This window comes from Procambarus clarkii, chromosome 60 (assembly GCF_040958095.1).
Source record: "Procambarus clarkii isolate CNS0578487 chromosome 60, FALCON_Pclarkii_2.0, whole genome shotgun sequence".
Taxonomy (NCBI): domain Eukaryota; kingdom Metazoa; phylum Arthropoda; class Malacostraca; order Decapoda; family Cambaridae; genus Procambarus; species Procambarus clarkii.
Window position 1 is genome coordinate 26057231 of NC_091209.1, and position 12580 is coordinate 26069810.

The 12580-nt window shown below is 41.2% G+C and overlaps 1 protein-coding gene across 1 annotated transcript in view; it reads left to right on the forward strand.

Moving 5' to 3' along the window:
- The window catches only part of LOC123766981 (alpha-amylase 1-like), a 62034-nt gene that overhangs the window by 20103 nt on the left and 29351 nt on the right, over nt 1–12580 (forward strand). Inside the window, exon 3 of the mRNA XM_069307364.1 lies at nt 2495–2652. Within this exon, the coding sequence (XP_069163465.1) occupies nt 2495–2652 (158 nt within the window). The remainder of the gene's footprint in view (nt 1–2494; nt 2653–12580) is intronic.

Consider the following 12580-nt stretch of genomic DNA (forward strand, 5'->3'; position numbering starts at 1 on the left):
TCCTTCACTCCACGATGTGTCATTATCCCTTCACTCTATGATGTATCATTATTCCTTCACTTCATGATGTGTCATTATCCCTTAACCCAATGATGTGTCATTATTCCTTTACTCCATGATGTGTCATTATCCTTTCACCCCTTGATGTGTCATTATCCCTTCACTCCATGATATGTCATTATCCCTTCACTTCTTGAAGTGTCATTATCCCTTCACCACATGATGTGCCATCATCCCTTCACCCTTTGATGTGTCATTATCATTTCACTCCATGATATATCATATGCCCTTCTCTCAATGTTGTGTCATTGTCCCTTCACTCCATGATGTGTCATTATCCCTTCACTACATGATGTCTCATTATTCCTTCACTTTATGATGTGCCATGATCCCTTCACCCTATGTTGTGTCATTATTCTTTCACATATGATATGTCATTATCTCTTCACCCTTTGATGTGTCATCATCCCTTCACTTCATAATATGTCATTATCCCTTCACCCCACAATATGTCATTATCCCTTCACCCCCTTGATATGTCATTATCCCTTCACCCCTTGATGTGCCATTATCCTTTCACACCTTGAAGTGTCATTATCCCTCCACCCCCTTGATATGTCATTATCCCTTCACCCCTTGATGTGCCATTATCCTTTCACCCCTTGAAGTGTCATTATCCCTTCACCCCTTGATGTGTCATTATCCCTTCACTCCTTGATGTGTCATTATCCCTTCACCCCTTGATGTGTCGTTATCAATTCACCTCTTGATGTGTCATTATTTTTTCACCCTTTGATGTGTCATTATCCCTTCACCCCTTGATGTGTCATTATCCCTTCACCCCTTGATGTGTCATTATCCTTTCACCCCTTGATGTGTCATTATCCCTTCACCCCTTGATGTGTCATTATTCTATCACCACTTGATGTGTTATTATCCCTTCACCCCTTGATGTGTCATTATCCCTTCATCCCTTGATGTGTCATTATTCCTTCACCCCTTGATGTGTCATTATCCCTTCACCCCTTGATGTGTCCTTATCCCTTGATGTGCCATCATCCCTTATCCCCTTGATGTGTCACTATTCCTTCACCCTTTGATGTGTCATTATCCATTCATCCCTTGATGTGTCATTATCCATTAATCCCATGATGTGTCATCATCCTTTCACTCAATGATGTGTCATTATTCCTTCTCTCCATTATGTGTCATTATTCCTTCACTCCATGATGTGTCATTATCTCTTCACTCCATGATGTATCATTATCTCATCACCCTTTGATGTGTCATTATTCCTTCACCCATTGATGTCTCATTATTCCTTCACTCCATGATGAATTATTATCCTTTCTCCCTTTGATGTATCATTATCGCTTCACTCCATAATGTGTCATTATCCCTTCACTCATTGATGTGTCATTATCCCTTTACCCTTTGAAGTGCTATTATCCTTTCACCCCTTAATGTGTAATTATTCTCTCACTCCCTGATATGTCATTATCCCTCACCCCTTGATGTGCCATTATTCCTTTACCTCTTGATGTGTCATTATCCCTTCACCCACTGATGTGTAATTATTCCTTCACCCTTTGATGTGTCATTATCACATATCATTATGTGACATGTGAAATTAAATTTTTATAATAGTGAGGCTAACCCTTGCAGGTGTTGTCTCCCTACAGCATAACGATAAATTCCTACACTAATAATGGTCAAATTATGTGCAATAGAAATACCGAAAGCTGATCTACCCTTATTCTGATGTTGCATATTCTCGGCAGCAAATAGTGACTAACTGGAGTCACACTGCTTTCTAGGACATGCTGGGAGTAAATTTGTGTTGGGGGAAGCCTGCTGCCAACACACTCATGTTCACCACAGCACTCAATATGGCTGCCTTTGTACACAAAGGCAGCCATATTGTTCCTGCCTCCTCTCCCGGGGATGCTTACATTCGAGATTCAGGAGAAAGAATTTGGTTTGAGGTCAACTCTAACTATTTACTATATATTTAATTTAGTAGATTCATTTTATTGTGTAACAGCCCTAAGACAGTTGTATTTTAACGATGAGTAGATGACCTTGGATTCTTAACTCCGTTATCTGAAACTTTTCGAAGGAGTTTCCTGTAACTTTTATGACTAACTAATGTATACAGACGAGGAGTCACAATAACGTGGCTGAAATATGTTGACCAAACCACACACTAGGAAGTGAAGGGAAGACGTCGTTTCTGTCTGTCCTGGACCATTCTCAAGTCGATTCGACTTGAGAATGGTCCAGGACGCACCGAAACGTCGTCGTCCCTTCACTTTCTAGTGTGTGGTTTGGTCAACACTAACTAATGTAAATTAACAACATTTTACAGCAGATATATTAAAGTTTGTATTTTGATGTGGAAATTTCCCACATTATGCAGTGACTAGAGGTGCAGGTTGTCACTGACAGAGTTGTTGACTAACAATAAATACTGAGGTTCCACACCACGCCGCAGGTGTCTCCCGTGACGGAGAATGTTGTGGTGAAGAAGGAGGGCTGGACCCGCCCCTGGTGGGAGCGCTACCAGCCCGTCTCATACACCATCATCACTCGCTCCGGTAACCTCACCTCCTTCACCGACATGGTCAACCGCTGCAACAACGCTGGTGTGAGGTAAGGACTACATTCACAGTAATAGTCAACCGCTGCAACAACGGTGGTGTGAGGTAAGAACTACACACTCACAGTAATAGTCAACAACTGCAACAACGGTGGTGTGAGGTAAGAACTGTACACTCACAGTAATAGTCAACCATTGCAACAACGATGGTGTGAGGTAAGAACTGTACACTCACCTCACAGTAATAGTCAATGCCTGCAACAACGCTGGTGTGAGGTGAGAATATTGGTTTAACACACTCCAGTACCAGTTATATTTTCCTTGTATGTTTGTGAAGGATTTTTTCTACTTAAAACGAAGGTAGGATAAAATGAATTCTGATTCATGATTTTTTTTTTTTTGCATTAGAAACATTAAATATTCCAATTTCGCTCTACATAAGTGAACCACTTGGTTTCCTTTTGAATCACTTGGTTCACCGTCCAACCAGTGGTCTTGACGGTAGAGCGACGGTCATGGCTTCATGCAGGTCGGCGTTCAATCCCTGACCGTCCAAGTGGTTGGGAACCATTCCTTCCCCCGCATCCCATCCCTGATCCTTATCCTAACCCCTTCCATGTGCTATATAGTCTAATGGCTTGGCGCTTTCCCCTGACAATTTCCTCTTGATTTAAATAATAAAGTTCTTGTCAAGGTATAAATGCTGTAGTTTTTGTTTTGGTAGAAATCCTGTAGTTGTTGTTTGGGAAAAATACTGTTGTTTTTGTTTGAGTAGAAATACTATAGTTTTTGTTTGTGTAGAAATACAGTAGTTTTTGTTTGGGTAAAAATCTTGTAGATTTTGTTTGAGTAGAAATGCTGTAGTTTTTGTTTGGATAGAAGTACTGTAGTTTTTGTTTGGGTAGAAATGCTGTAGTTTTTGGTTGAGTAGAAATGCTGCAGTTTTTGTTTGGGGGGAAATACTTTTTTTTTGGGTAGAAATACTGTAGTTTTTGTTTAGGAAGAAATTCTGTAGTTTTTGAGTAGAAAGGCCGTAATTTTTGATTGGGTAAAAATGCTATAGTTTTGTTTGAGTAGAAAAACTAGCTTTTGTTTGTGTTGAAATGCTGTAGATTTTGTTTGGATAGAAATGATGTAGATTTTTTTTAGGTAGAAATGCTGTAGTTTTTGGGGTAGAAATGCTGTAGTTTTTGGGGTAGAAATGCTTTAGTTTTTGGGGTAGAAATGCTTTAGTTTTTGGGGTAGAAATGCTTTAGTTTTTGGGGTAGAAATGCTTTAGTTTTTGGGGTAGAAATGCTTTAGTTTTTGTTTGAGTAGAAATACTGTAGTTTTTGTTTGTGCAGAAATCCCTAAGTTTTTGTTTGGGAAGAAATGTTGTAATTTTTGTTTGGGTACAAAACTGTAGTTTGGGCTTGGGTAGAAATACTGCAGTTTTTGTTTGAGAAGAAATGCTGTTTTTTTTTTTGAGAACAAATGATGCAGTTTTTGTTTGGGTAGAAATACTGTAGTTTTTGCTTGGGAAGAAATACTGCAGTTTCCATGTGTAGAAATGACATAGTTTTTCTAGGGGGTAGAAATACTGTAGTTTTTCTTGGGGTAGAAATACTGTAGTTTTTCTTTGGATAGAAATACTGCAGTTTTTGTTTTGGAAGAAATGCGGTAATTTTTGTTTGGGTACAACTGCTGTAGTGTTTGTTTGGATAGAAATACTGTAGTTCTTTCTTGGGTAGAAATAATGCACTTTTTGTTTGAGTAGAAATGCTGTAGTTTTTGTTTGGGTAGAAATACTTGATACCTGGTTGATGGGGTTCAGGGAGTTCTTCTACTCCCCAAGCCCTGCCCGAGACCCGGCTTGACTTATGAGAGTTTGGTCCACCAGGCTTTTGCTTGGAGTGGCCCGCAGGCCCACATATACACCACAGCCCGGTTGGTCCGGCACTCCTTGGAGAAAATGATCTGTTTTCTCTTGAAGATATCCACAGTTGTTCCGGCAATATTTCTTATGCTCGCTGGGAGGACGCTGAACAACCGTGGAATGTTTATAAAGTGCTTTCTGATTGTGCCTATGGCACCCCTATTCTTCACTGGTTCTATTCTGCATTTTCTTCCATATCGTTCACTCCAGTATGTTATTTTACTGTGTAGACTTGGTACCTAGCCCACCAGTATGTTATTTGATATCTCTCTCGCCTTCTTTCTAGTGAGTACATTTGGAGAGATTTGAGACGATCCCAATAATTTAGGTGCTTTACTGCGTCTATGTATGCCGTATATGTTCGCTATTTCAGCAATCTCTCCTTCTCTGAAGGGGAAAGTGAGTACTGAGCAGTACACTACACGGGACAGTACACGTGATTTGTGTAGTACAACCAATTTGATGGGATCCCTGGGTCTGAAAGTTCTTGTAATTTTTTTTTAAGATATATACAAGAGTTGTTACATTCTTGTACAGCCACTAGTACGCGTAGCGTTTCGGGCAGGTCCCTGGAATACGATACCCGCCGCGAAGAATCGTTTTTACAGCCAAGTACACATTTTACTGTTGAGTTAAACAGAGGCTACAGTTAAGGATTTGCGCCCAGTAATTCCTCCCGGGCCAGGGGCCAGATTCACGAAAGAACTTACGCAAGCACTTACGAACGTGTACATCTTTCCTCAATCTTTGACGGCTTTGGTTACATTTATTAAACAGTTTACAAGCATGAAAACTTGCCAATCAAATGTTGTTATTGTTATAAACAGCTTCCTGGTGCTTCGGAGCTCATTAACTGTTTAGTAATTGTAAACAAAGCCGCCAAAGATTGAGAAAAGATGTACAGGTTCGTAAGTGTTTGCGTAAGTGCTTTCGTGAATCTGGCCCCAGGATACGAACCCACGACAAAGCGCTTGCGGAACGCCAGGCGAGTGTCTTACCACTACACCACGGAGACTGGTGAACAACCAGTCCGATCCATCCGATAATTTTTCTGGCTGACGCAATATTTGCCTGGTTATGCTCCCTAAACGTTAGGTCGTCAAACATCATTATTCTTAAATCCTTTACATGCTGCTTTCCTAGTATGGGCACATTTGACTGTGTTTTGTACCCTGTATTATGTTTAAGGTCCTCATTTTTACCGCACCTGAATATCTGGTATTTATCACTGTTAAACATCAAGTTATTTTCTGTTGCCCAGTCGAAAACTTTATTAATATCTGCTTGAAGTTTTTCAATGTCTTCAGCAGAGGTAATTTTCATGCTAATTTTTGTGTCATCTGCAAAGGATGATACGAAGCTGTGACTTGTATTTTTGTCTATATCTGATATGAAAATAAGGAAAAGCAGTGGTGCTACCCTGAGGTACAGAGCTTTTAACTGCGCTTGGACTCGATTTTATACGGTTGAATGTTACTCTTTGTGTCCTGTTCGACAAAAAACTGAGTATCCAGCGTCCTACTTTACAAGATATTCCCATTGACCTCATTTTGTGTGCTCTCACTCCATGGTCACATTTATCGAATGCCTTTGCGAAGTCCTTGTATACCACATCTGCATTCTGTTTTTCTTCTAATGCCTCAGTGACTTTGTCGTAGTGATTAAGTAGCTGTGAGAGGCACGATCTTCCGGCTCGAAATCCATGTTGGCCTGGGTTGTGAAGGTCATTGGTCTCCATGAAACTGGTGACCTGACTCCTAATCTCTCGATCAAATACTTTTATGATGTGGGACGTTAGTGCAGCTGGTCTATAATTCTTTGCCAATGTTTTGCTCCCTTCCTTGTGTAGAGGGGCTATGTCTGCTACTTTAAGTGCATCTGGTATCTTCCCCCGTGTCCAAGCTCTTCCTCCACACTATACTGAGTGCCTGTGCTACTGGCACCCTGCATTTCTTTATAAATATTGAATTCCATGAATCTGTACCCGGAGCTGAGTGCATGGCATGTTTTCAATTTCTCTTTCAAAATCTAGTACGCTCGTGTTGATATCAGTTATTTTTGTAGGGGGTTTGGATATCCTGCATAAAGAAATTGTCTGGATCTTTCACTTTCATGTTGTTTATTTGAATCCTAAACATGTCCTCATACTGTTTTTTTACGAATTCACTAATTTCTTTTTCATCTTTTGTGTATGAACAATCACTCGTACGAATAGGTCCAATACTGGCAGTGGTTTTTGCTTTTGCATATGTGAAGAAGTATTTTGGATTTTCTTTATTTCCTGAATTGCTTTCAGTTCTAACTGCCTTTTTTCAGTCTCATATGTGTTTCAATTTCACTTCTTTGTAGGGAATGTCGTGTCTGCTTAAGTATTTCCGTATTTTTTTTCCTTTTTTTTATAGTGTCGTCTGCGTTCTCTTTCTACGTTGGATCTCTTTCTGGCTTTCCTCAAAGGAACATGTTTCAGACAGACTGGATATGCTTCCGAAGTCAGTTTTTATATTCCTTCTGTAGGACTTGTATTACTTAGATAAGTTTCCCATGAAATGAATATAAGTTACCTGTTTATTGTCTCCCAGTATCCTTTTATTATTAAAATTGAATTTACTGAATAACCCCTCTCGCTTGATCATTGTTTGAGCTTGCGATCTGAGTATGTGGTATCTGATATCGTAATGTCCCTGATTATGTTTTCATTGTTTGTAAAGACCAGCTCTAGAATATTTTCATTTCTCGTTGGCTCTGATATCTGCTGGTTGAGTGAAAATTTGTCACAGAATCTAAGTAGTTCTCTAATCTGTGGTTGGTTAGGTCCCGATAGATTTCCTGGTATAATAATATTGTTTGCTATTCTCTCACTACTCAAAAACATACTACTCACCTCCGTGTCAGTACGACTCCGTAGCACAAAACTTACCTACGTGTCAGAAAGCCTCTGTAGCACGCATCTTTTCTACGTTTCACTAAGACTCCGTTGAACACAACGTACTTCCGTGTCAATAAGACCCACAACTCCCCATTGTGTCAGTAAAACTCCGGTGCACACATCTTACCTCCGTGTTAGTAAAACCCCGTAACACAACCCTTACCTACGTGTCACTAAGACTCTGTAGCACACAACTTATCTCCATGTCACTAGGACAACGTAGCACAAAACTTACCTACGTGTCACTAAGATTCAATTGCATACAGCTTACCTACATGTCACCAAGACTACACTGTGCACAACTTATCTACGTGTCACTAAGACTCCGTAGTATACAAATTACCTACGTGTCACTAAGACTCCTTAGCTCAACGTACCTCTGTGTCAGTAAGACAACGTAGCATACAACTCATCTGTGTGTTAGTAATACTCCGCAACACACAACTTACCTCAGTGTTCCTAAGACTATGTAGCACACAAATTACCTACGTGTCACTACCATTCCGTAGCACACAACGTACTTCTGTGTCAGTAAGACCCCGCAACACACAACTTACCTACGTGTCACTGAGACTACGTAGCATACAACTTACCTCCTTGTCAGTACGACCCCGTAGCATAAAACTTACCTACGTGTCAGAAAGACTCTGTATCACACAACTTACTTTAGTGTCAGTAAGACCTCATTGAACACAACTTATCTACGTATCAGAGAGACTCCGTAGCACACAACTTATCTCCTTGTCACTAAGAATTCGTAGCACACAACGAACCTACGTGTCACTAAGACTCTGTAGCACATTACTTACCTCCGAGTCTCTAAGATTCCGCAGCACTCAACTTACGTCGTTGTCAGTAAGATCCTGTAGAACAAAAATTTCGTCTGAGTCACTAAGATTCCGAAGCACAAAACGTACCTCCGTGTCACAAAGACTCCGTTGGACGCAACTTACCTAAGTGTCACTAAGTCTCCGTAGCACACAACGTGCTCCTGTGTCAATAAGACCCCATAGGACACAACTTACCAACGTGCCACTAAGAATCCGTAGCACACAACTTACCTTCGTGTCACTAATATTCCGTAGCACACAGCTGACCTCCGTGTCAGTAAAACCCGTCACACACAACTTACCTACGTGTCACTAAGTCTCCGTTGCACAAAACGTACCTCTGTGTAATTTAGACTCCGTAGAACATAACTTAACTCCGTGTCACTAAGACTCCGTAACACCCAACTTACCTACGTGGCACTAAGAGTACGTTGCACACAACTTATCTACGTGTCACTATGACTCCGTAGCACACAACGTACTTCCTTGTCAGTAAGTCCCAAAGCTCTCAACACACCTACGTGTCAGTAAGACTTCGCTGCATACAACTTACCTTCGTGTCACTAAAAATCCGTAGCACATAATATACGTCCGAGTCAGTAAGACCCCGTAGCACAAAACGTTAGTCGGAGTTATTAAGACTCCATTGCACACAACTCGCCTGTCACTAAGACTCCGTAGCACACAACTTACCTCCGTGTCAGTAAAACCCCGTTGCACACAACTTACCTATGTGTCATTATAGCTCCGTAGCACACAACGTACCTTCATATCAGTAAAACCCCGTTGTGAGAGTTTGAGTTTGTAAACTTGTGGAATAAATTGAAATTGGTATAAGGAATTTTAGCTCGGAAAATTTCTAAGAATTTTCTTTATTCTTTAACCTTTATTCCTGTCGTGATATTCAACTAGGTCGCCTGAGGAAGGACTTGCTTAGCTAACACACCAGTGTAGTAAACAGTTCATTCCTCACTTTGGGACCATGTATGAACAATTGACTAGGCGCGAGCAAACGCCGAGACCCCAATGAAAATTGAAATCCCCTCTCTTAGGCCGCCGACCTTCGCCAATCGCCGAAGCGAATCTAACGAGTAAGTCACGGGCTCTCACAACAATAATTTATTGTTGTGTGGTGCCGTATATTTGATCCAAAGCTCAGAAAATTAGTCTCAATTTTATTAGTCGAGTGTGAAGAACATTTGCATAACAATAATAATGTGTGGGGGTGTAACGAAAAGACAGTGTTAACCATAACAACTTAGTTTATTCAATAAAGTACTAACTACTACAACAAAATAAAAAGAAATGTCAATGACGTTACTCGAAATCCCTCCTGTGACACTATCAATGACAGCTAGACACCAGCCCCTCGGACTGCATAATGAACTAACTCGAACATAAGCGTGACCACAGAGGAATCAACAAGAAACAAGAACTAACAGATCTATAATCACAATTACAACAAATGACACAGTAGGTTCTGAAATACGTCTCCAGTAACCTCCTAACTGTTCTACGCCTCAGTGCAGTCTACACCTGCAACAGCGTTTGCAATGCAATCAAATCAGTAGTCTTTCAATGACAACAATAACTAATGGGTTCACTGGCAACTCCAGCACCCTTCCTCAAATTAATCCTTACGTTAACACTCCGTCCCATGGACGATCAACAATCAATACCAATTGATTTACGCTAATAACAAGGTAACATTTACGTTAAATTAATAACTCTTACAACTGTCACTAGTAACGCGGAAATTACATAACACTCTACCCGTCGAGCATTCAGTGAGAAAATCCCATTAATCCCTGTACTACCAGACAGCTGATTAATCTCTTTACTAGTTACGTTAATTTACGTTAATCGGTTACTAATCACTCAGCGATGGTAAACTCTGATTTGCAATGTCCAAAGTGCTAAGAGAACGGTAATCACTCGTGATTACCTTTAGAGTAATTAATTACTATCCTCAAGATCAATAATTAAACAATTAAAATACGCAACCTTTCACACTGGCTCAGCAATTTACATTAAGGTATGAATTCCGTCTGAGCCTTCCATACTCAGACCAATTCAGGTGGCTAATAACAGTAATTAGCCCCATGTTTACGTTATTCTAAAATGACGCTACTCCTCCCACGAGTCAATCAAGTGCCGGTACTTCCGGGTAGATAACGACGTTACGTTAATGGAACAATGTAGCCTTCGTGTGAGTCGATCAAACAAGGATCGAGGTTAATTACTTTGACTTCCTGCAACACGTCAATTACCCGGCCCACTGACCGTTAATTACGACAGACAATACTCTAATTCTTATCTGGCTGCTGGCTAGACTCCTTGAGACTACCGTAGCTGCTTACAGGAAAGTAAATTAACCCAAACGCATTCTACGTTACTCAAATTGTCAAAGAACAAATTCTCTTAAAGCAATGGGCGTTCCCTTGGTTACGTTATATTAATTGCCTCGCAATCACCTCACTGAATACTGGACTTCGATGTCCTACCAGATAACCAGGAGAATATATGTGTACCCAAGTACTCGTCTACAGCCGAGTTCACCCACGACAATGACAAATCACACTAACAAATCACAGTGATTTACGTTACAATCCGGTTGCAATGACAATACTGCAGAACCTAGTAAAATAACATACATGACATGAACCCTCTAGAACACTGCCCCACAATGACTTTACTGAACTGCAATCACCTACGGTGATGCTCAACACTAGCAACAATCACCATCAAATAACAACCCCCTTTGCAATAACACACACGGCAAGTACTCTAATTTCCAAATATTAGGATACTACACACACTTACTTACTTACTGTTGCAAATGACCCCAGTGCTCTCAATAACCCCCCTAGAACACAGGTCAATATATTGCAATCACCTCACAGTAAATAACTCAATAACACTGGGCACCGTGACACTACGATTATATATATATATATATAATTATAATTATTGCTGACACATGTAGCTACAGCTATCAAACGTTATTGGGAACACTAAGGAGAATCTCACACTCCTTAAATCACATGGGTGACTGATTTATCGATCACGCATGTCGATAAACACTCTCCAGAGTTACGTTACTCGACAGAGCGGGGACGGTCTCTCTAGACGGCCTCGTCACTCACCAAAACTCACCAAAATTACGTTAATTAATACTGCAACCACAATATATATTTATATAAATCACACTTGTCACGGCCCTGGGAACAATACAAGAAATTAAGTCCACACTGTGGTATACTCCACAATAATCATTGCCAGGAATCACTGGCGTTACACATACCTGAGCGCTCAGTGTTGGAATTCCACACCTGCAAGACCACACATGGAAATGATATCACTCCGTCCCACGGACGATCAAAAATGATTACCACAATGAAATAATAGAATTATTACATGGACATCCTCTCAGTCCTTGGCTAATCTATGTATCCTCTGTTCCCGTGTGTACCCACACACACACACACACACACACACACACTGTACGTCTGTGTACACCAGACTTAAGTCCCTCTGGACTGACAAGATGACAACACAGGTGATTAATCTCCTCGCCCACAATTCACTCCACCTGAACAGGTGCTGCGTGACAATGTGACGGAACACTTGACCTCGAATTCAAGCTTTAGAGACTACTAATCACCAGAAATACACACATAGGTACTTACTCATTCACACTGCCGGCTACACACCTTCCCATACATCAGGCACCCCGCTTCCGGTGGCTGGCTCGCTCCGGGTGGCGTAAGCTGCGGTAGTATTTATTCGAAAAGATTGGCGCACACTCGAACCCCTCCCACTCAACACGGCTGAGTTTGCACCCTCGACTCACCCGTGAAGTGAAGCATTCATACCCAGGTGACGCGCACAACGATAGCGTCTCACACAACATGGGCAATTTGCCTTAACACTGACACGAATTTCCCCGTTCCCATCGACTGCTACAGAGCACTAGCAAGTCTAATCATCACTGGTATGGGATCTACGAGTCTGTTGCTGCTCGTATGCACATTCCCCACGATCCCAGATCACTGTACCTCTACCCCCTGCACAAAAATGTCTTAAACCCCTCCAAGCGACGACTTCGGCCGGATTCTGTGACGACCGTTGTCGTTGGTGAAGCAGGAAGCATCAGCAGTTGAGTAGTCCAGCCACCACGACGCCCTATACTTCAATATGGCCGAATTGAGTACAGAGAGCGTCTTGACAAGGTGGCAGCTGAGTTCAGAATGATGCTACACCGGCTCTCCCCGCGTCCTTCTCGAAATAACCAATGAGAGGAAGGCATA